At 46.1% G+C, this 22,938-nt stretch overlaps 3 protein-coding genes and 1 long non-coding RNA gene across 9 annotated transcripts; 1 reads left to right on the forward strand and 3 right to left on the reverse strand.

The window, feature by feature from the left end:
• Positions 1–358: 358 nt before the first annotated feature.
• Positions 359–4,768, reverse strand: LOC9267418 (uncharacterized). 4 transcript variants are annotated; one of them, XR_010738513.1, is made up of 8 exons: positions 4,409–4,768; positions 2,530–2,608; positions 1,890–2,059; positions 1,701–1,799; positions 1,388–1,467; positions 1,212–1,266; positions 871–1,095; positions 359–625 (listed from the first exon to the last, which is right to left on the reverse strand). It is a non-coding gene; the product is annotated as an uncharacterized lncRNA (long non-coding RNA). The 4 variants fall into 4 exon arrangements; XR_010738514.1 differs by having other exon boundaries at positions 2,530–2,638; positions 4,409–4,555; XR_010738515.1 differs by lacking the exons at positions 359–625; positions 1,388–1,467 and having other exon boundaries at positions 627–1,095.
• Positions 4,769–6,214: 1,446 nt separating this feature from the next.
• LOC4351684 (2-oxoisovalerate dehydrogenase subunit alpha 2, mitochondrial) lies at positions 6,215–10,573 on the forward strand. Of its 3 annotated transcripts, none has more exons than XM_015764471.3 (10): positions 6,215–6,334; positions 6,417–6,725; positions 8,189–8,329; positions 8,442–8,624; positions 8,728–8,885; positions 8,969–9,068; positions 9,149–9,260; positions 9,344–9,483; positions 9,553–9,738; positions 9,826–10,573. In XM_015764471.3, the coding sequence occupies exons 2-10, from the start codon at positions 6,450–6,452 to the stop codon at positions 9,991–9,993; spliced, it is 1,464 nt and encodes a 487-aa protein (XP_015619957.1). In that variant the 5' UTR covers positions 6,215–6,334; positions 6,417–6,449; the 3' UTR covers positions 9,994–10,573. The 3 variants fall into 3 exon arrangements, with proteins under 3 accessions (XP_015619957.1, XP_015619959.1, XP_015619958.1); XM_015764473.2 differs by having other exon boundaries at positions 8,192–8,329; XM_015764472.2 differs by lacking the exon at positions 6,215–6,334 and having other exon boundaries at positions 6,359–6,725; positions 8,192–8,329.
• On the reverse strand, positions 9,827–13,559 carry LOC4351685 (3'(2'),5'-bisphosphate nucleotidase). The gene is made up of 8 exons (XM_015764476.3): positions 13,320–13,559; positions 13,032–13,107; positions 12,792–12,865; positions 12,501–12,703; positions 10,981–11,188; positions 10,777–10,875; positions 10,540–10,693; positions 9,827–10,433 (listed from the first exon to the last, which is right to left on the reverse strand). The coding sequence occupies exons 1-8, from the start codon at positions 13,422–13,424 to the stop codon at positions 10,270–10,272; spliced, it is 1,083 nt and encodes a 360-aa protein (XP_015619962.1). The 5' UTR covers positions 13,425–13,559; the 3' UTR covers positions 9,827–10,269.
• Positions 13,560–13,639: 80 nt separating this feature from the next.
• LOC4351686 (3'(2'),5'-bisphosphate nucleotidase-like) lies at positions 13,640–16,712 on the reverse strand. Its single transcript, NM_001423356.1, has 8 exons — positions 16,406–16,712; positions 15,938–16,013; positions 15,621–15,697; positions 15,328–15,530; positions 14,663–14,873; positions 14,463–14,561; positions 14,232–14,385; positions 13,640–14,069 (listed from the first exon to the last, which is right to left on the reverse strand). The coding sequence occupies exons 1-8, from the start codon at positions 16,691–16,693 to the stop codon at positions 13,897–13,899; spliced, it is 1,281 nt and encodes a 426-aa protein (NP_001410285.1). The 5' UTR covers positions 16,694–16,712; the 3' UTR covers positions 13,640–13,896.
• Between the last annotated feature and the right edge of the window lie 6,226 nt (positions 16,713–22,938).

The raw sequence follows: 22,938 nt of genomic DNA on the forward strand, positions 1-22,938 counted from the left end.
GTCCAATTCGCTATTGACACATCATGCACTCGCGCGCAAAACCCGTGAGTGTCAATAGTGAATTAGATGGATGAAGGATCAAGCAAGGGATGCTTAATAACACTACATATCCACAAGATATAGCATTCATAAGATAAACTCCGAGGGATGGTTATGTCACAATCCTAAATCCAACATACTAGCAAGATAAACTCTAAACAAATTACTAGTGTGGCTTATCCGCTCATGTGACTTTGGCTGGAGGCACTTGCTTCTTCGTGTTACTGGATTCGCTAGCTTCCTCTTAAGCCGGAGGAGGCTTCATCCTTATTTTACTATTAGTAATCATGCACGTGCAAGACACGTTATGTTCAATATATAAATTAAACCCAATATATTATAACCCAATATTCTGAAAGAAGAATAGGTAAAAAGGAAATAGATCATGAGAAAGAGGATCTGCTTCAATCACACTTGAAGCTCTAACTATTCCCTGCTGACTTATGCACAAACTGCACAATTTTCATAAAGTGCATGCATATATGCATTCTGATTTTCATATTAGATACAAGAATTTGCTCAAAAATAAATATGATCTTCAGCCAATGTGCAGAGGTATGCATAAGCCAATGTGCAGAGGTAATGTCTGAGAAAACAACGGAAGAACATTAGATTGATATCTCAAAGGAAGAAGATACATAGCACAATAAATTATTGAAATTGAAGTGGCCACTGACACTAATTATATTTCATAACAGCAAACACTACATAGCATAAACCAAAATCCATACTATGATATCGGTGCACATTATTTAGGGGCAATATCTTAAAATTATTGAGTTGTGCACATTTTGTCCTATTATTATTATGCCTAAGGGGTGGAGGGTATACCAATGACTTCAACTCCTGGAGGGATAGTTTATCCCTTGTCGCCAGTGCGCTTCTTTTTTGGCAATGGCTCAATCACCACTTCATCATCTTCAACTATCACCACTTCTGGTTCTCCTGGAGCATTATTTTGTTCTGCCGGTTGCAGTAGCTCTTGGTTCCTAAAGTTCACACCAATCTTAATGGCGTCATGCAGGACTGGTTCTTTGAACAGGGAGTTTCTCACCTCTGCATCCATTAGAACAAAGATTACAAACAAAATATGCTAGAACAACAGAAATAACAGTGTCCTAATCAATATTAGTTTTAGAATTGCACTCAAAAATAAATTGGAATTGACTTACTTGGAATCCATCAAAGCGACCTTTCTAACACTGTTTGGAAAATTTGCATAATGGTCTACAGGATCGACATCACACACAACGGCAGCAACATTTGTACAAATGTAAACATGTTTCAGAGTTAGTTTCAGCAAGAAAAGAACAAACACAAAATACACTTGTGGTTCGATATACCATACCAACAATTGCGCCATTAGGCAGACTGAAAACTTCAGCAAAAGTCATAGCTGATTCTCAGAAGAGAGACCTTACTAATGATCTATGGAAGAGGAAAGATGAGAAGAAATGCAGTGGCGATGTACTGTGCTGAAGTAGTGGGATTGGGGCTAGCTTAATAGGGGGGACGGATTGGGAGTAAACAGCTTTCCTGTTTTACAGTGTTGATAACAAACCTTCCACTGATGAACACTTCTTGAAATACACAATTAGATTGAACCCCCAAAAAACGCAAAGAGTAATTTGATATTACAAATTGATTCCACGGGATATTACCAGGTGTGGAGGAAGACATAGGTGTGGAGGATGGCACAGGCTGAAATGATGGCTGACAATTTACAGTTTGGCTTCCTTCATGCAAACTCTGATTCAAAACTACAATCCAATTGAATGTGCCCAGGTTTTAGCATTGTTTGCCATAAAATAAGCTTGACCATAATAAGCATCGAATGAAAATATCATCACCTGTGCCCGATGTAGATGCAGAATTCTTCCTCTCCCTGTTTTCACGGTTCCTTTGAACCAGCGCAGCCTTCTCCTCAACGCTGAGTGCCGTGTACCGCTCTCGGGCTCGCTGACTTTTTAATTCCTTTGCAGTTAGTTTAGGAAGGCCGTCCATCGCAAGGATGTACAACCTTGAAGAACACACCATGAGCATATAAAAGCAGTTTTAATATGCAACAGGTTTTCGTTAATATTGATGACAGTCCGCTCGCTATAACAAAATCCCAAATCCACATTTTCTAAGCATCAATTAGAACCTACATGTTACAGAATAACAGGACCTATTGAAGACTTTTCATTTTCTAAGCATCAATTAGAACCTACATGTTACAGAATAACAGGACCTATTGAAGACTTTTCATTTTCTAAGAATCAATTTGAACCACGTTAATCAGAACAACCGGAAACAAGTTTTTCAGCTTCAAACTGGAACAAAAATATTTACCAAGGTAGTATAATGGTCCATAATTCACATTTCTTGTAGAATAAAAGAATCATCGATAGTATTATACCTGAAAACAATATTTGCTCGAAGGGAGTGTGTGAGTTGCTCCCAAGTCCCAATAATCAAGCAACTTATTAAGTTAAATGAGATAAGTACCTGAAAACAATATTTGCTCAAAGGGAGTGTGTGAGCTGCTACCAACTAAATCCCTTGTGTGAAATTGTGAAGCTTCTTCCTGCACAACAGTATATCATCACGCCTGAATCTGTATGGAATATGAGCACAGTGATGTATGTGCAGTTCATATTAATTTTGCTAAAAACAAAGAGAGGAGAACCATGAAGCAATTATAACCTTGCACTGCTGAAACTAAAAACGTTAAGACAAATGGAAATCAAAACATAGGCAGTCTGTTAGTATATTCTATGAGAACTTTTACGGTGTTTGCATTCCAAAAAGGGTAAAGATCCAACAGTTCTCAATCACAGATACTATGTAAAAGGTATTTAAGTATTAGTATATATACTTAGGTACTAAGGATAAAAATATAATTTTGTTAATAGAGCAAAAAGGGTAAAATTGTCCCCTCCCCCAAATTATAATAGGTACTAAGTAGGTACGACTGTACGAGTTAACATCTACCTGGTACCAGCGTTACATGTTCTTATTTGTGTCACTTTTGCGTGGTTTTCCTGTAGATTTACGCTGTGTTCGAGTTAGGTCATTTACACGGCACTAGCGTAACAGGTTCTTAATTCATTTTCTCTAGATTTACTTTGTATTGTTTGATGTTCTCTTTTACGTGATTTTCTTTAGATTTACATTGTGTTCTTATAACATGTTTTTGGCCTTGGGCTAGCAATTGGTGACAAATGTACTCGAAATCCATATAATTTTCATTTTTGTCATCTATGAAAGCCTCATTTTCATCACCAATCCCAGCTTCAGTAGTATCCATGTCATCATCATTTAGGTCATTTGCTTGCTCATGAACTAGTTCTCGCAAGACCAACGAAGCAGATGGAGTTGCAAAGAGAGGACCTTTCCGTAGATCTATAGCACATGCGTGAATTGCACTCGCAGATTTGGTCTCCATGTCCATGTCTAGCGGCAAGCCGGTGAGTGCCATTAATCTGGTCGTTAGCGCCATGTCCAACCTGGGGAAGAGGAAGATGGCAACGTACGGGCCTTCACTGGCACTAGTGATGGGAGAGACGCAGGTTGCACTGCCGCACCGGCACCGGTGTGGGTGATGGGAGGAACTTTAGGTGGCAGCAGAGGTGGCTCCGCTGCTGGCCACAACGTCGGAGATGAACTGGTTCAAACCCTAGAGCACGAACAAACCAAAGGGAGAGAAGAAAGGAGACACGATTTACTTTTTGATATAATCGAATCAATCCCTAAATCAACGGAGTATCCTTGATTTACTTTTTTCTCTACAACGATACCAATAGCTACTACGATACACCGACCAATGGAAGGAGGTATTCAATTCAAATGTATTGCCTATGTTTTACTAGTTAATTACTCAAATGCCATCATGTTACAATAATTTTGTTCCGTACCTTGCCCCTCTCTTGATCAACGGTGCACATTATTCCACCTCTAAATACCTCGCAAACACCGTAAAAGATCTCATATTCTATTGCCTGAACTACTAAATTAAGTTCATACTGTCCATTTTTAGAGCTGACATATATGGAGGACAAACAGAAAAAAAAATCCATACTACCCACATCGTGGGGAAAATAATACAAGGCCCATTGCAAGCACAATTTCAGAGAGTAATTTCGTAAGCATTGCAAATCCAAGAACAAAAACATTGATATTTGAATGGCCAATCCATATATTGCATAGCCAAGCTCATAATGAACACAGTGATGTATAGAATGGTGATGCTTTACACAAACCACACAGCAGAGGGAGAGGAGGATGGCAGTGAGCTGAAGGGGAATTGTTTGGCAGTCAACAAAGAAAGACCATCAAATTGTATAATTGAATGATGAATCGAAGCTGCAAGATAGAGTCTGATTACCTGTACGTCTCAACGATGTTGAGATTCCCTCCTATTGTTCAGCACCTAGGGTATAGGCACATTGGTCAAGTACAGCAGCATGACAGGAGATGGGCAGCGGAGCGAGGCAGCGGAGACAACGTCGACGATGGCGACAGGGACTGCGGCAGCGGCAGATGGGGAGGACGTCGGCTCCGGCCGCGGCCGATGGGGAAGAGGCCGGCCGCGGCGGTGGGGAAGAAGGAGGAGGTGGCGGCGGCGGCGGTGGAGAAGAAGCAGGATCCGGCGGCGGCGTCTCCGGCGAGGATGCGGCGGAGCGGCGACAGAGCTCCTGCGAGGATGTGGCTTCAGTACACATGGGGAGGAGGAGGAGAAGCGAGCGAAGTCTGCGCGCGTGGAGGAGCGAAGTCTTCGCATCCTGCGGTGGGAACGAAATCGTGCGGTGGTGAATGAAATCGCGTGGATGGACAGTAGGGATTCATCCAAGTGATTTGGCCTGTAGAATTAGAAGGTGACAATTTCTTTTTATATTAGTATAGAATTTGCTATGGAGTTATGCGTCTTTTTATTGATTATAGGTGTTCTGTCGAATCCCGAGAGTATATAGCCATTTCTATGAGAATACGATGATTTTTCATTAACTGCATGTAGTTTTGGATTTTTTTTCTGGAAATTGTCAACTTATTGGATGCCTTTGAATTATTTCTTAAGATTCAAAGACCTTTCATAATATACTATAATCTCTCCTGGTTCCCAAAATAAATCTTAAGATGGCCCTGGGTGGATTCGTCTCAAAAGAAAAATAATAAAATGGTGAAGAGACCTTTCTGAGAAACGCAGTACAATCACAAGAGCTCATAACGCCCGCGTATTCACCCTGTGAACGCGCACACACACATCCTACCTCTATAAACACCTCCGGAAAACTAAGCCGGCATTCCTTGTGATTGATGAAGTCATCACGAATGTCTCGCTGTTAATATGTATGTTGTCTATCACTGAAATAATAATTAGCATAAATACGAGCACCTATTTCAAGTGAATAGACCTTTTATTTGAAATAGTTTTGAATTCCACGAAATCCGAATTTCTTCGGAATTTTGTCATCCACCCAGAAACTACCTGTGTGCGAAGTGAACCAATGTCTCCTTCCAAAGTTCCAAGCCTTTCTCCGTCCGTCCATTGTCACTTGCATCATCGTCGTACTACCAAGCAGGCGACATTTGTCACCTATCTCTTTCCTACCCCCACGTGGTCCTCGCGCCCATTATCCGGGCCCACACGTCAGCCTCTCCCGTCCACTGTCACCGACGTGTGGGCCCCACTCCTCTCCACTGTTATCCTCTCTTCTCCAGTGAGCCGTGCCCGTCTGCTCCTCCTCCAATCTCTCCCATGCCGTCTCAGCTCAGCTGCCTTTAGCTACTAGCTGGACTAAAGCTAGCTCGCGCACTTGGGGATGTTTTAGATCCATAATGTAAAATTTTACCGTGTCACATCGAATATTATAGAATGTTTGGTGTTCGGTTACTAATAAAAATTATTAATTATAGAATCCGTCAGTTAACCACGAGGTGAATTTATTAAAACTAATTAATCCATCATTAGAAAATGTTCACTCTAGCACCACATTATTAAATTATGGAGTAATTAGGTTTAAAAGATTCGTCTCATAAATTAGATGCAATATATATATATATAATTAGTTATGTTTTAGCCTATATTTAATATTTTATATTAGTGTTCAAACGTTCGATGTGACATGTGTAAAATTTTGACGCTGGATGTAAACAAGCCCTTATCTTTCCAACTCACTCTCGCGTTCGCGTCGTCTCCGGCCTTTTCTTGCTCTCCTCGTCTTCTTCCTCCCCCATCTTCCGGCTGATGAATGCAGATGTCATCTCATCTCATCTCATCTCTATCCAATTCCAACACGGACACCTATAAGAGGTTGGTAACTCGTAGCTGGGCATTGTCACTTCTTGTTCTTGGCAGCGAGCGCCATTTCCAGAGGATTTCTTGGGTTCTATAGGTGAGGTTGGAGGCGCAGCTTCGTCGTCGTCTGATGGCGCCATGGCGTGCGGCGGCGATGGCGTCGTCCCAGCTCGCGCGCCGCGCGGCGAGGAGGCTGCTTTCGTCTCAGCATCGCCGTCACTGCGCCGCGCCCGCCTGTCCCTGGCTCCTGGGCTCGGCGCCGCCGGTTCTTGCGCCGTCTCCGGTGGCTGCGGCGGCGGCGGGAGATCGTCGGGGATTCTGCTCCGTCCGGCGTTTCACCGGGGAGAGCAACGCCGCCGCCGCCGTCGAGGAGGCGGAGAACGGGTTGGTGGCCGGTGGTGATCAGGTATGTAGACAGCACACGTGCCTTACTGTCCTTCACCCATTCTTAGTATGCCACTGCTCGTACGAATGTTCAGAATAATCTTGTGTCTGAAACTCTGAATCATATACAATTATTCTTCGATAGTTTTAAGCCAAATTGATGTCCTTTTGGGATCTGGATTCTGCAAGGATCATATCCTGAACTCTAGATGAAAATAACATAGGGGGTGTTTAGATTCAGGAGTACAAAGTTTTGGCGTGTCACACCGGATATTATATGGGTGTCGCATTGGGTGTTCGGGCACTAATAAAAAAACTAATTACAGAATCTGTTAGTAAATCGCGAGATAAATTTATTAAGCCTAATTAATCCGTCATTAGCACATGTTTACTGTAGCACCACATTGTCAAATCATGGAGAAATTAGGCTTAAAAGATTCGTCTCGCAAATTAGTCGCAATCTGTGCAATTAGTTATTTTATTAAGACTATATTTAATACTTCATATAAGTGTCCAAACGTTCCATGTAACCGGGTGTAAAGTTTTGGGGTGGGATCTAAACAGGGCATATTCTATAGAACTATGCTCCTTCAAAAGTTTATTAGGGACTCTCTCATCCTAAAATACAATCACCTTTAGCTATGTATATGGCACAAGGTCACTTTCAACTATGAATCTGGACAAAAGTTTATCTATGTTCATAGCTACACGGAGATATATTTTGGGACGGAGAGAGTAGTAATCAATTCATGCCGTCTCTAAAAGCAAAGGTTGGAATGAACTAATCCATTTATCTTAATAAAAATGGGTTTATTACATAACAAGAGAAAATGGTTTCTTTCTTACTTTTTCGGTTTGGTAGGACACCATTTGTCATTTTCTTTCACAGCATCTCTGTGCTTACTCCCTGGGCTGCAAAGTAACGGCCAAGCCGTCAATTCCTCCCCTGAGTTTTCATGAAAGGAAGAGAAATTTGGTTGAAAGAAAAGTAAGCACAGAACAATTGTGAATTGAATTGATAACAAGTGATGAACCAATCAGATAAGGATGGAGTGACGTGTGGTTGCGTCAATGAATTGGGTGTGATTGGCTTCTGTTTGGTAAGCTCACAAGGATTGAGGAAACGTGTGATAATCCTACTATTATTTAGTTTTAATACACCTGCCCAAAAATTATTTAGTTTTAATACTTGCTGTGCTTTCGGTGTCAATGGATGAGGTCAATGATTAGGAGTCTCATCTGGTCTTCTACGTGTAAGGATGCTGACTTTATCATGATAGATTAATTAATAGATAAATTAGTCCATTACCTTCAAGACCAATGTCAGACTGATATTGATTAGCCTTTCCAATAATTCAATTCAAGTTCTAGTCTAAAAAATAGTAATTCACTTCAAGTGGAATTCACTTTTGGTTTTGGTGGCCAATGTTGAGATAAATTTATTTTTCCCATGGGAAATTCAGTTTTTTTTAACTATTTCCACAGCAGGCAATAGATTTCCCTGGAGGAAAGGTCTCCTTTGTTGCTGAAATGAACTTCCTTCCAGAATCTCAGAGGGATAGGATCAACTGTTACCGTGTTCTTGACGATGACGGCAGAACAATATCTGGAAGCAGATTCCAAGAGGTATGGTAGTAACATCCAAGGCTCCATGAGTTATTTCTGAAACATGTTGTAAAAGATGGTTCCGTTCTGAAGTGTGTTCCGTTCTGAAGTGTGTGTGGCTCACTCTTGTCAGGTCAGTAAGGAGCTGGCTCTGAAAATGTACAATGAAATGGCCACCCTCCAGGTCATGGATACAATCTTCTTTGAAGCTCAGAGGCAGGGAAGAATCTCATTCTATCTCACTTCACATGGTGAGGAAGCAATCAATATAGCCTCTGCTGCTGCACTTACTATTGATGACATTGTACTGCCTCAGGTATATATCAGTTACTCCAAAACTTGGATGATTAAGCTAGCAATGTTGCTGACAAGTAACTTACTGTCATTCTCTTGGCTGGAAACTATGGAGCTGAATGCAGTACAGGGAACCTGGTGTTCTTCTATGGCGCGGCTTCACACTGCAAGAATTTGCAAATCAGTGCTTTGGGAATAAGCTGGATTATGGTAAAGGGAGGCAGATGCCAATACACTATGGATCGAACCGTCTGAATTATTTCACGGTGTCATCGCCTATTGCGTAAGTCTGAAATATCTCTTCCATGTCCACACCAAATTCATGCAAGCCAAGGGCAGGTTCATCATTCTTTGATGATTCATCAGTACACAGCTCCCTCATGCTGTTGGAGCTGCGTACTCCTTGAAGATGGACAAGAAAGATGCATGTGCCATCACGTATTTTGGCGATGGCGGCACAAGTGAGGTAGATTGATGAACAACCACTGATCATGCATCAGCCACTACATTGTTACCCAGCATTTCTGACAGATGAAAAATGTTCAGGGAGACTTCCATGCTGCACTCAACTTTGCAGCAGTTATGGAAGCGCCGGTGATCTTCTTCTGCCGCAACAATGGCTGGGCAATCAGCACCCCAACTAGTGAACAGTTCAGAAGTATGACATTTTTCTTGATCATGCATCACAATTACAATTTACAGGTGATCTGTACAACAACTTGAATTCTACTGCTATTGCAGGTGATGGAGCTGTTATCCGTGGTCAAGCTTATGGAATGCGCAGTATCAGAGTAGATGGAAATGATGCTCTTGCTGTGTACAGTGCAGTTCACACAGCCAGGGAAATGGCTATCAAGGAAGGAAGGCCAATTTTAGTTGAGGTGAACAATTTTTCAAGTCACAGCAACATAAAATAGGTTTGATGTGAATACTGAACATTAAACTTTCAGGCACTGACTTACCGGGTCGGCCATCACTCGACATCCGATGATTCAACCAAATACAGGCCGGTCGATGAGATCGAGCACTGGCGAACAGCGCGAGATCCGATTTCCAGGTACAGAAAATGGGTTCAGGGGAATGGCTGGTGGTGTGATGAAGATGAATCTGAACTCAGGAACAATGTGAGGCAAGAGGTAACGTTTCTTTAGCAGAATGGTAGTATATCTGTCTAGTTCAACATCATGCATGATATCTGAAATTGCCGGTTTAATTCTTCACAGCTTCTGAAAGCCATTCAGGTGGCAGAAAGAATGCCGAAACCGCCGCTCGCTGAACTATTCACCGATGTTTATGATGAAGTTCCTTCCAACCTAAGAGAGCAAGAGCGATTGCTGAGGGATACAATCAAGAAGCACCCTGCAGACTACCCAGCTGATGTGCATATTTAGTTGTATTGGGTGACCAGAGGTTTCCATATTGTAGTAACTATTGATAATTTAGGTTCATAGCATTGATAAATAATAACAACAATAATTCAGGCAATAAAATGCTGATCCAACAGTTATAAATCAAATACAAAAAAAATATTGTTGCTATGAATCATAAATATAAAAGGAGTATATGAGATAATGGTACAGCAAGAACACAGGGCAAACACTTATATTGCACACAAATTGAAAACAGCATCACAATTATCATTTTTTTTCATCTGATGCACGAGTGAATCAGCCTAGTATTCCTTCCTCCTTCATAGCCTCTTGGGCAGCTTTTACAACTAATGGCATCAAATATTTATTTGTTGCAATAATGCCAGCATCACGATCAAGATATCTACCTTTGGAGAAATCCAAATCGTTTCCTGAAGCATCTTTTACCAAACCTCCAGCTTCTGCAAACATGAGAAAAAAAAACTTACCGAACAATGTTTATTTTATTTGAGAACAGAACGATACTTTAGTTGAATTCATTTTTTTGTGAATATAGTTATTATATACCTGTGACAATAATAGACCCAGCTGCATGATCCCATACTGCTTCTTTGGAACGTTTGTGTGGAAATCGCCAATAAATGGCGCCATCACCTTGGGCTACAGCACCATATTTTGCTTGGCTATCAATTCTAACTGGAGGAGCTTGAATACCAAGTTTCTGCCAAGCATAATATAATCAGATTTACTTGTGTGATTATTCATATCAGAAACAAATTAGGTATGCAACTTTTGGGGACCAACCTCTGCAATGGAGGAAGTGCAATCACGCATGCAGTGTTTTCTTTCATAAGATTCAAAGAATGAGGCATCCACTGGATTGCTGATAGAACAGACACTGATCTAAAATTGGAAGTTAGAAAACAAGATGGTAAATAAAAAGATAATATTATTCAGAGAAGGGAATAATCTAATCCACAGATAGTTCAGGAGAAAGTGATAAATTACCTTTTGTGGCTGAGAGCCTTCTAAGGACTCAACTGTAGATCCACAGCCAATTGTAGCAGAAAAGAGGGCACCAACTTGATCTCCCGAAGATCCACCATTGTGATCTATTGATTTGAAAGGAAGATTTGGGCATGCCATTGCTCCCAAAACTACTTTGCCTTCGTCCAGTAATGCAAGTCCAATTGCATATTGGTCTCCCCTTATGAAACTGCATTAACACAAATGTTGGGATTATAAAGGAAATTCCTTAGTGAATCATGCCAATAGTAACAAAAGGTTTTGCACAGGACACTACTTTTTATCAATAATTGGAATATGGAGTATCTGAAATCATAATATACCTCTAAAAATTAGTATAATTTACACATCTTTGATGTTTTCAGAATCATTTGTTAAAGAGGTGAAATAAGAAAATTACTGCCAAATATGCAAACTTACAAGAAAAATAGACCCTAGGTCGATTAACACTTTACTAGTTTGTTTGTATTGCATTGTGATTATATCTCCCAGAACCACCAACACTTATACACCATGGCTGTAACATGTTTGAGTATAGTGTTCTTCCATTTCAACTAATTTATTAAAGACATGTGGTATCATGGCCTTTTATTATACTAATTCAAAATGCATGAATATTATTTGTTTCATTTCCACATTTGATGAAGTATAACTTTATGATGCTATTATGCATTGAAGAGAAAAATAAACAAAGTATTATAAGGAAGCATGATGGGCACATTGCACAATCGATGAGTGGACGACGTTGAAACTTGAAAATGGCAGGGCCAGGTTCGAGATATTTAACCATTTGCCACTTTTACACGTGACAATTAACTATTTGCCACTGGACCCACATGTTATCGACACATGTGGACCCACGTGTCATTGACATATCGGTGGCAAATAGTTAAATGCCAAATCTAAAAGTGGCAAGCTTCTTGGTATAGTGGTCGTGCCGACGAGCCAGGTAACCTGGCACTCTGCCTCGGTGTTACGACAGGGCTTGGTTGCTTCGCATCTCGATCTAATGGCCAGGATGCTTCATCCTCAACATTTCAGCTGAACACTTGTAAAGTTTGTAATTTTTTTTTCTTCCCCTCCTTGGTACAAGCTCGGCCAGCGTGCTTCGCCGGCCCGGCGAAAAAAATTATTAGTATGTACCGTTGTTAGTTTGTTACACATTGTCCACATTTATACAACACCAACAATAACAACCACCACCTTTAATGCTAAGCAAGTTGGATTGGACCACAGGATTGAGATAGAACACATGTCAAGTCAAGGGAACCAAATTAATTGTACTAGTAAAATAAATCACCAATTTCCACCAAAAAAACTGAAATATCACCATGTTCATCCACATCTAAAGTAGGGATTCTGTGACTTGTGTTTGTGCTAGAGCAGCTTGGACTAAAACTAACAATTCAGGTATGGCTAATGTACCTTGGGATGATCTATAATCACAGCAAAATACTTGCATTTAATTTTCTAGCAGTCGAACATGATACATAAAAACTTACCCCTTAGTTCCATCTATCGGATCCAATATCCAATATCGCCCAGAAGGTCCACCCTCAGATTTTCCACCATCGATTGCTACCAGCACATCTTCCTTAGATAATGTGATGCTGTACGAACCATCATTTATGATGGTTTCGTTCACAAGTTTGGTGATATGTCCCAACATTTCTTGAGCTCCATCTTTCCTCAAGTCTTCAGAATCCTTTATAAGTCAACAAGTAATGGAAAAAGATGCTTCTCTGTGTGATAACTGAACAAATAAGGCGAAATGTATACTATTTGTAAATTACCTCTTCAGCCACCATGGAAAAGGAGTTAGAAGGTAATTCAATCTTCAGGACCACACTTACCAATACCTGTGATCCTGGTAATGGAATGTAAACTATTTCAGAAGTTCATATCTAGCACAAGTTACAAAACATAATAATATATCCATTTTTTTAGGAAATAAAAATTACTTATTTTGAAAAATCATTCATATATTATAATAGAACAGATGAAGAATATCGTAAAATCGTATCAACAAATACCATAATCGGCGACTGTCACCGGTGTTCTGTCAGCCTTAGTTTGAACGTCCAATTTCAAGAGGTCCTGCTGCACTTTCTGAAGAAACAAGAAGACACAAAACAAGAGGTAAGTACATCCAAGCAGCTGCAGCAATTTCAGTCAGAAATTTTCATCTCAAGATCAGGTAAACAAAACCCCAGATCAATGGCCACAGCTAACACGACCAGAAGTCAATGCAAAACCTCATCCATCTCAATCCCAAAGCTGATCATAGAAAGAAATAACAAGGGGAAGAAACGAGAAATAACCTTGCAGAGGCGGGCGGCGAGGGCGACGGCCTTCTTGGCGGCGGCGTGCTCCGCTCCGTACTGGTTGCCGGCGGCCGGCGGCGGCGGCGATGGCAGCTCCGACATGGCAGAAGCTGAGGCGTGGTGGAGAGCAGGTGATGCTTTTAGTCAGAGTGAGAGTGGAGTCAAACTGATAATGTCCAGTGATTTAGGTATATCAAACTAATCACGTCAGTGGATTAGGTATGAGTACATAGTATATGACATCGGTTGCACAACCTGAGATCATTGCTACTATTAAAATATTTGTCCTACCACAGTAGTTGGAACTCACATAGCAATATTGCCCCGAGTTAGGGAGAATCAGGCCAATTTAATTATTTCTTCTGAATCCAGATGAAAGAACATTCATGTGGTGCCAGCTCACCCACCAATTAGATGCAGAAATGTGCAACAATAAGATACTGAATTTGCAGCAGCAACAACAACAAAGTGGTGCTGTACACACATTTAAAGTAATGTTGATGGGGAAGCAGCACTGCAATTATTATTATATGGAAACATTATGATATTTGTGGATTGTGGATTGAGACAGCTACTACAACGGGGAAGCAGCCTGGTTTTGCTCCTTGATGGCATCTTGCACAGCCTTCAGGAGTGAAGGCATCAGCTGCTTGTTCGTCGCGATGATCCCTGTGTCGAGATCAAGAAATCTCCCTTTGGAGAAATCCAAATCGTTTCCTGATGCATCTGTCACCAGACCTCCAGCTTCTGAAAACAGCACAAGCAGAATATCAATCTAAAATGTTTCAGTTGGTTTCTACGTTTTAGCACAAGCAGAATATCAATCTAAAATGTTTCAGTTGGGTTCTATGTTTTTTTTCAGGTTGTTGGGTTCTATGTTTTCAATGTTCAAAAAGAGAACCTTCATACCTGTCACGACGATTGACCCAGCTGCATGATCCCAGATCTTCTCTCTGTAACCTTTGTGTGGAAAACGCAAGTAAATGGCACCGTCACCTCGGGCTAGGGCACCGTATTTTGCTTGGCTATCAATTCTAACTGGAGGAGCTTGGACACCAAGTTTCTGCCAGCATTCAAACACCAGATTACCCAAGTAACTCTCGTGGACCTGTACTAGGCAAAGAATAATTCAGGACAAACCTCCGCAATGGAGCCTGTTAAATCACGCAAGGAGTGTGCCCCTTCGTAGGACTCAAAGAATGAAGCTTCGACTGGATTGTCGATGGAACAGACACTAATCTGGAAGTGAAAATAACCAAAAGCAGATTAAAAAATTAGTTCCATTCTCAAATAGGTAAAAGTAAGTCAAAGTTATAATATGAAATAAAAGGAGATGTAACCTTTTGTGCTGGAGAGCCCTGTAAAGACTCTACTTCAGCTCCACAACCAATAGTAGCAGAAAAGAGAGCACCAACTTGATCTCCCGAGGAGCCACCATTAAGGTTGCCTATTGATCCCAAAGAAAGGTTGGGACAAGCCAATACACCCAAAACAACTTTACCCTCATCAAGCAGAGCCAGGGCAATAGCATATTGGTCTCCCCTTAAGAAACTGAGTAACGTTGTAAAAAAAATGTGAATTTGGGTCAGAAGTTTGAGATATGCACATCACAAGAGTACTAATTTGACAGGATGCCTTTTACATGGCTTTTAATTTTATGACCTCTTATATATGTTGCATGCAACCTAGCAGATGAAAAGAAAATGAAACATGCAGTATCAACTAACCTAGTGTGTGTTCAGGGTCATGCTATATTAATTAGTCCACTTCAGTGCAGCTTAGAAGTTAGAAGCATCTAATAAGAGAAGACTATGATAGGCTTCTGTTCTTTCAAAGTGGGGAAAAAAGTAGTGCCATTTACTGCACTATGCTCATTACAAACAACTGTAATAAAGAAGCAGCATGAGTTCTGATTGTGCAGTGAATGGTGGGGATGAACTGATGTTTTATGTTTTGACTGCAGCAGCATATTCTGCAACCCAGAGATTTAGGTCAGCAAACTCACCCTTTAGTCCCATCAATTGGATCTAGCACCCAGTGTCGCCCAGATGGACCTCCCTCAGACTTGCCATCGTCAATTGCAGAGAGGATACCTTCCTTAGAGAAGTAAATGCTGTATGTACCATCATCTACGATAGTTTCGTTTACGAGCTCGGTGATATTTTCTAAAATTTCTTCTGCGCCTTCTTTCCTCAATTCTTCCGAGTCCTACATGAGTACATATCCCAATCAATTGTGAAAGACTTGTGCGCTGTCCATCGAAACCAGTAGGCAGAAACAGAAACAGATGATAATTACCTCCTCAGCCACCATAGAGAAGGAAGAAGAAGCTGGTGCTTCCATTTTCAAGACAAGGCTTACCAATATTTGAGACCCTACATGAACCAAAAGAAAACTAGAGGTGAATGGTGAGCCGCGATAAAGCAGAAGCACCATGTAACAATGAACAGCAAAATTGTCCTATCAGTCCTTTACATTCCCTAGCAAACAAAGATGCAGTACGAAAAAGATGCTCTATGAATTCCAAATTCTGATGAGTACACATGTCAATAATTCAGTTGCAAACATCAAAGGAAGAAACCTTGGCAACAACTGAAGAGATGAACAGATCGTACCATAATCGGCAACTGTCACCGGACTTTGATCCGCCTTAGACTGAACACCAGACTGCAGAATGTCCTTTTGCACCGCCTGTAGTGGAAAAAAACAAGGATTAACATAAATGAATTCCACCTTCAGAACCAAGCATCCAAACATTCACTGCAAAAGGAACATTAATCCTGCACCCAAGCATCCAAGCTTGTTTTCTTTTTCCCCCTAGTGGAACATTAATCTTGGTTATGACAGCTATGACTAATTTGACTACCCACACAGTCTATGCCACCATTTCCATTCCAGCTCTGAAGCCGAATCGTAGTACTCGACACGTTCTCACAGTCTTGGTCTACATTACAGTCCGCGCATTCGGCCTTGTTCCCCGCTGAAGCCGAGCAATTATTCAGACCGACGACGAGATATGGTCTGGTCCTTACAGCGCAAAGTAGTGGGGAAGCAGAGAGGGAAAAAAAAAGAGAAGAGGGCACCTGGCAGAGGCGGGCGGCGAGGGTGACGGCCTTCTTGGCGGCGGCGAGCTCAGCGGCGTAGGGGTTCCCGGCGGCCTGCGACATGGTGGCGCTGGCGCGGAGTCTCGCGGCAGCGGCGGAGGAGGGGCGCGGGTAGTTGGGGGGGAAGGTGGGGAGGAGGCGGTGGTGGTGGCGGGGAAGATAAGGGGGGAGGCGGAGGCGAGGTGGGCGCAGCGAGGGGGAAGAGCTGGAGGCGTGGAGCGCGTGCGAGACGGAGACGGAGACGAGGCCCACGCGCGCCGCAGCCATGCATGTGTATGGGTGGGTGCCGCTGCCCGCCGGTGTCGGTGTGTATAGGCTGCGGCCTCCGCCGGAGGAGGAGATGGAGAGAGCCCACTCGATCGATGGGTTAAAAGTTGTATTGGGCCGTTTGAGTTACTGGGCCTGAAATAGGTCTTCGAGTTTGTGGATGGCCCGTCCATCTCGCGGGCTGAAGCAGCGCATTCGGATCTGGAAAAAGTACACCGAAGGTCCCTCAACTTGACACCGAGTTACAGAAACATCCTCAAACCGCAAAACCAGATATCCGGCGTCCCTTAACTAATCAAAACCGGTCACTTTAGATCCTCTGGTGGTTTTGACACCGATTTTGTCCTACGTGGCAGCTGAGTCAGGGTGAGCCCCACAAAGGCCCCACATGTCAGGTGTCCACTTCAGCACCTCTCTCTTCCTCCCCCTCTCTCTCTCTTTCTCTTTCTCTGTTTCTCTCCTTCCTCGTTCTCGCGAGCTTCCCCCAGGTGGCCGACGAGCTCGACCAAGTCATTGGCTGCGAGGCGGTCGGAGACCTATGTCTTGAGCTCGCGCCGCCTCGAGCAAAAAGAGTTGGACGAGGAGGCGGCGGCCATGGGCCAGCGTCCACGGAGCAGACGCTGGACGCGGCGTCGTGGTGGTCGTCTCCATCGTAGCGGCAGGGGATTTGGTGGTTCTTGGCGTCGTGGCTATGTAGCTGCTACTGCTACCGGTTCGCTCAAGGGACGAGACGAGCTGTCTCGGCGAGCCGTCGAGACGGAGCCCGAGAAGTAGCTGGCTTCCCGGAGCATCCGCGGGTTCGGCGGCGACGATGACGGTGGAGGACGGTGTGCCGGTGGCTGAGCGCCTGCATCGGCAGGATGCCGGACCGCCCGAATGGCGTGGCCGCAGCTAGCATGCCAGATCACGGGGTCTTCTCCCCCAAATCTCACGTGCCAGTCGCTGCCGCGAGATGGACGCGACGGCGTCATCCTCCTGCTCCTCGCCGGCGGCGGCTGCGGCCGCGGATGCCTCGTCGTCGGCTCACCTGCTTCTTCGAGGAACGCTCGCCATAGTCAGCGTAAGGGGGTTCGGCTCCGGATGCTGCGACGTCGGGGGCGGCAGCCTAGCCGCTCCGGCGGCATCGCCGATGTCATCGCCTTCAGAAGGAGGACGGAGGCGAGGGTGTCGAGGAAGCCGCCATTGTCCTTGCCAAGGATACGGCGCAGGGTGGGCTCGGACGGCTTGAGGGAGTAGAGCACGCCCAGGGCCTCCTCCTTCGGCGAGCTCGTCGACATGTGGGAATCGATCACCGAGTTGAGCAGGTCATCGTCCGACCTGGCCGACGTGTAGGTGGAGGCGGCGGCGTGGCTCTGGACGACGACGGAGACGAGGAACTTAACGGCACCGGGCGTAGCCTCGACGCAGCGCTTGTTGCGGTCGCTCTCTGTGGCGATGGCCTTGATCTCCCTGAGCGCGGCGAGCTGCCGCTGCCTGCCACCACCGCTGAGCATCGTTGTCCCCTCGTCAACGAGCGCGGCGACGCGGCAGGAGTCGATGGGCGGGTGCGGGGTGGGGAACCGCTCAAAGGAGTGCGCGGCGCACCATGCCTGGATGACCCCGCCGCAGCGTGTGGTTGGGCGTTGCCTCCCGCTCTGCCAGCGCCAGCTGCCGGGTGATCTCGCGCTTCCTCTCGGGATGTCCTTCGCCACCGTCCTTGCGCAGGTGCGTCATGGCGGGTGGATTTCCTTGGTGCTGTTTATGATCCTCTCAGTGATGTTCGTGCCATCAAATGTACACCCAGTCCACGATGACGAACACGCGGCGCACCGTGTAGAGCAGCGGCACCAGTGCCCTCACCAGTGGCGAGAACGCGCCGCGCCCAGGGTGCAGACCATGTTCTCGGTGAGATCTGGCACGAGAGGAGAAACAGAGAAAGAGAAGAGGGGAAAAAGAGAGGTGCTGACGTGGACACCTGACATGTGGGGCCCGCGTAGGTCCTACGCTGACTCAGCTGCCACGTTGGACAAAACTGGAGTCAAAACCACCGGAGGACCTAAAGTAACCGGTTTTGATTAGTTAAAGGGTGCCGGATATCTGGTTTTGCGGTTTGAGGATATTTTTGTAACTCGATGTCAAGTTGAGGGACCTTCGGTGTACTTTTTCCTTTGGATCTTGCACAGGTGTGGGTCTTGCATCTCGTGGGCCTTCGTGTTGTTAATGGGGGACATTTAATTTAGGAATAAGATCACTTTGACTCCCTCAACTGTCCACATCTAAATCGTATCCCTCAATCGCAATACCAGAAATCTTGACCCCCGAACTTGCAAAACCGGTGCAATTTGACTCCCTTGGTGGCGCACACGTGGTAGTGTTGACCTGATGTTTGTCCCACGCGGCATTGACGTGACGCTTATGTGGCATTAATATAAAAAATATATATGCGGGCCCATTTGTCATTCACAAAAAAAATGTGTGGGACCCACTGACATGTAGGTCCCACATGTCATCATCTCTTATCCCTTCCTTCTTCCTCCTCCCTCTCCCCCCTCCTCTATCTCGCCGCCTGCATCTTCCTCGCGGGCTCCGTCCTCACGGGCCTCACCCCCAACTTCGCCACACTCCTTGCCGGCCGCTGCGTCGCTGGCGTCGGCGTCGGCTCCCTCGGCGTTCCTGCACCCGACGCCGCCGGTGCGGCGCATCGTCATCGCCGTCCTGGGGATCTACTTCTTCCAGCACCTCATCGGCTTAGAGGCCGTGGTGCTGTACGACCCAAGCATCTTCAAGGCGGCCGGCATAGCTAGCCGCAACTCGGTGCTCGCGACGACGATCGGCGTGGGCGTCACCAAATGGCGTTCATCATCACCTCCCTCGATGCATCTCAGGCTGGCGTCCCCGGCCACCGTCGCCCACCGCCGCTCCGCCTACTCCAGCAGCGCCATTAACGACACCCTCCCACCGTTGCCGGAGCCGTGTATGGAGCAGTGACCGTCCTTGTCGACGTCAGAAGCGGTGTCCTTTGAGGACGCCGGAGCCATGCCGCTGAGAAAGGAGTTTCCTCAAGTCCGTGCTGGTCGGCGTGTGAAATTTGGACAATTTGTCGTGGCTTATTTTGTTTTGTTTTTTCAATTTTAAATTTCTTGTTTCGAGATGTTGAACTGATGTAGTGGTTTTAGTTTTGAGCATTGTAGGATCTATCGCCATTGTTTAGCTGTGTATAGATGTGTCCCAGCACTCCTTTGCTTTTGGCTACTGCCCAGCGGGCAATATTTGTCCTCTTCCCTATCCCCCTTCGAAGCAAGGCACCCTCTCCGCCATGGTTCCCCTTCCCCGACGCGGCCAAACAGATAGAGCTGGAGCGCCCGCGCCGCTGCCGAGGGACCCGAGCTCCCGCGTCCTCCTAGTAGCCAGCCAGCTCTGCCTTGGGCCTAGGCGGCTAGCCCTGTTGAGATTTGTGAATGTTTGGTCTCGTCAGTGGCTAGCTCCCCGGCGACGGTCGGCAGCACAGCGGCAGCGGCCATGGTGTAGTCTATCGGGAGGAGGAATGAAGCGAGGGGCATATCTAGCCTCCGGATCCGCAACTCCAATGGCTGCACGCCTGCCCTCCCACCCGCCACTGCCGCTTCGTCCATCGCCCCCCATCGCCGCCGCCGATCCGGACGCCACTCCCCACGCGCGAAGAGAAAGAGGGAGAGATAGAGAGGGAGGAGAGGGAGGAGGACGAAGGGATAAGGGAGGATGGCACGTGGGATCTACCACAAATATATTTGGGTGAATGACAAATGGGCCCCGCATATATATTTTTTATTTTAATGCCACATAAGCGTCACGTTAATGCCACGTAGGACAAAGACTGGGTCAACACTGCCACGTGTGCACCATGTCAGCGAAACCGCCTTTCAAAACCACAAAGGGAGTCAAATTACACCGGTTTTGCAAGTTTGGGGGTTAAGATTTCTGGTATTGTGATTTAGGGATACGATTTAGATTCAGTGGTCAGTTCAGGAGTCAAAGTGATCTTATTCCTTTAATTTAACTTGGAATAAGTACACTTGAGGTCCCTTAACTCGTCAACGAATCCCATTTTCGTCCTTCAACCTAAAAACCAGATACCCTCAACTATCAAAACCAGGCAAAGTAAGTCCCTCAGCGGTTTTGATGGTGGTTTTAGCTGACGTGGTGCCTACGTGACCGGTTTGACTTGGTCTTTATCTTATGTGGCGGTGACGTGACACTAGAAGCAAAATATAAAAATGAAAAATAAAAAAAAATATAGGGCCCACATGTCAGTCAGACAAAAGGAAAAAAGAATGGGACCCACCATCCTCTCTATCCACGTATGAGTGGACGACGAGGGAGGGAGCGACCGGCGCCTCCTCTTTGCTCCCGGCATCCTTCCTCGCCGGCCGGCGAGGGGGGCGGAGATGCCCGTTGGCCGCCGCCCACTGCGCCGTACTCTTCGGCGGGCTGCGACGCGGAGCTAGGCTACCAGGGTTGCGGGAGTTGGAGGGCGGCGGGAGGATGGCGTGGATGACGGTGAGGAGGGTGTGGACGAAGTAGTACGGGAGGTCAGCGATGGAGGTGGAGTTGCGGCCAAGGAGACGTGGGGGGACAGCAAGCACCGTCTTGCGTACCTCGCCGAGACGACGGTGATCTTCAAGGACATCGTGCAGATGCGGGACGAGCAGTGGTGGCGCGCACTCACCTCCGGCTACGTCACACAGTGGGAGGCCATGCACCCGCAGAAGGTGGACGCACTCTTCTATGCGCACTCGCTCAGCGAGGTCCACGCGCTGGCGTTGCTGCTAGAGCGGTTCTGCACCACCCCCGGCTGTAAGGCTTACCTCGTCGTGTCCGGCGGTGGGCACTACCCCTGCAGAGGAGGCGGCGACGGTGCTCAAGTGGCCCAAGGTGGTGTGCAAGGAGAGGCGGTTCAAGATCTTCGACCTTGCCGTCGGCGCGCTCTCCGGCCCATCCCACTCCGAGGTGCCCGTCCTCCAGGCCGTCTACTCTAGCATGCGTGGTATCATCCGGATGCACAACCCGAGCGTCATCATCACCGTTGCCAACGTCGACGCCAAGATCAAGGACGCCTTCCGCATGGCCGCCGACTCCGCCATCAACCACATCGCCTTCGTCCTCCTCCCCCGCAACTCCATCTCCAAGGTTCTCTGGATGGCCACCCTCCACCCCACCTCTCTGCCCAGTAATCTTCTTCTACCTCAAAGTTCTCATTCGCCATTGTTGCAACCAAAAACTACATCAAAGCTCTAACCGATCTATGGATTTCACGCAGACTGGAACAGGATGCGGATCTCGGGGAACATCATCACGCAGAACCGTGCCAAGTCGCTGCGGCGGCTGCTGGCGTCGCTGCGGAACACGTACTACGTCGGCGACGAGGTGCCGATCAGCTTCAACATGGACAGCCGCGTCGACGCGGCGACGCTGAACACCGTCAACTCCTTCGACTGGCCGCACGGCGGCAAGACGCTACGGCAGAGAATCATCCAGGGCGGGCTGATCCGCACGCAGCAGGCGGGCGGCCAGCAGCTCCGCCCCCCTCGCTGGCTGACGCCTTTTTCCCTCTCCGTGTGCGCTCGCCGGCTGGTGAGGAAGGATGTAGGGAGGGAGAGAGAGGAGGTGTCGGTCGCTCCCTCAACCGTCGTCCACTCGTCCGTGGATAGAGAGGAGGTGGGTCCCACTCTTTTTTCCTTTTGTCTGACTGACATGTGGGCCTCACATTTTTGTTTTTATTTTTTATTTTTATATTTTGCTTCCAATGCCACGTCACCGCCACGTAGGAAGGGGATCAAGTCAAACTGGCCACGTAAGCGCCACATCAGCCAAAACCACCATCAAAACTGCTGAGAGACCTGCTTTGCACTGGTTTTGATAGTTTAGGGACCCGTTGTATCTGGTTTTTCGGTTGAAGGATGAAAATCGGATTCATTGATAAGTTAAGGGACCTCAAGTGAACTTATTCCATTTAACTATATTTATGAACGAGTTAATTTGCTTTTGGTCCATCAATTGTCGTCGAGTTTGAAATTCGTATCACCAAGGTCATAGGCAGTATTATGCCTGGTTTTACGCTTTTAGCTGACGTGGCAAACAAGTCAGCGTGGGACCCATACACCCTCACATTTCAGTGGCTAGCACTATCTTCTCCTCTCTTCCCAGTACCATCCAAGGCAGCCACGCGTGGCTGGCCGCCACATTTCCTCTGCGCGCCGAGGATGGAGGCTATGGGGGACAGAGCGGGG

Source organism: Oryza sativa, chromosome 12 (genome assembly GCF_034140825.1).
Source record: "Oryza sativa Japonica Group chromosome 12, ASM3414082v1".
Taxonomy (NCBI): Eukaryota; Viridiplantae; Streptophyta; class Magnoliopsida; order Poales; family Poaceae; genus Oryza; species Oryza sativa.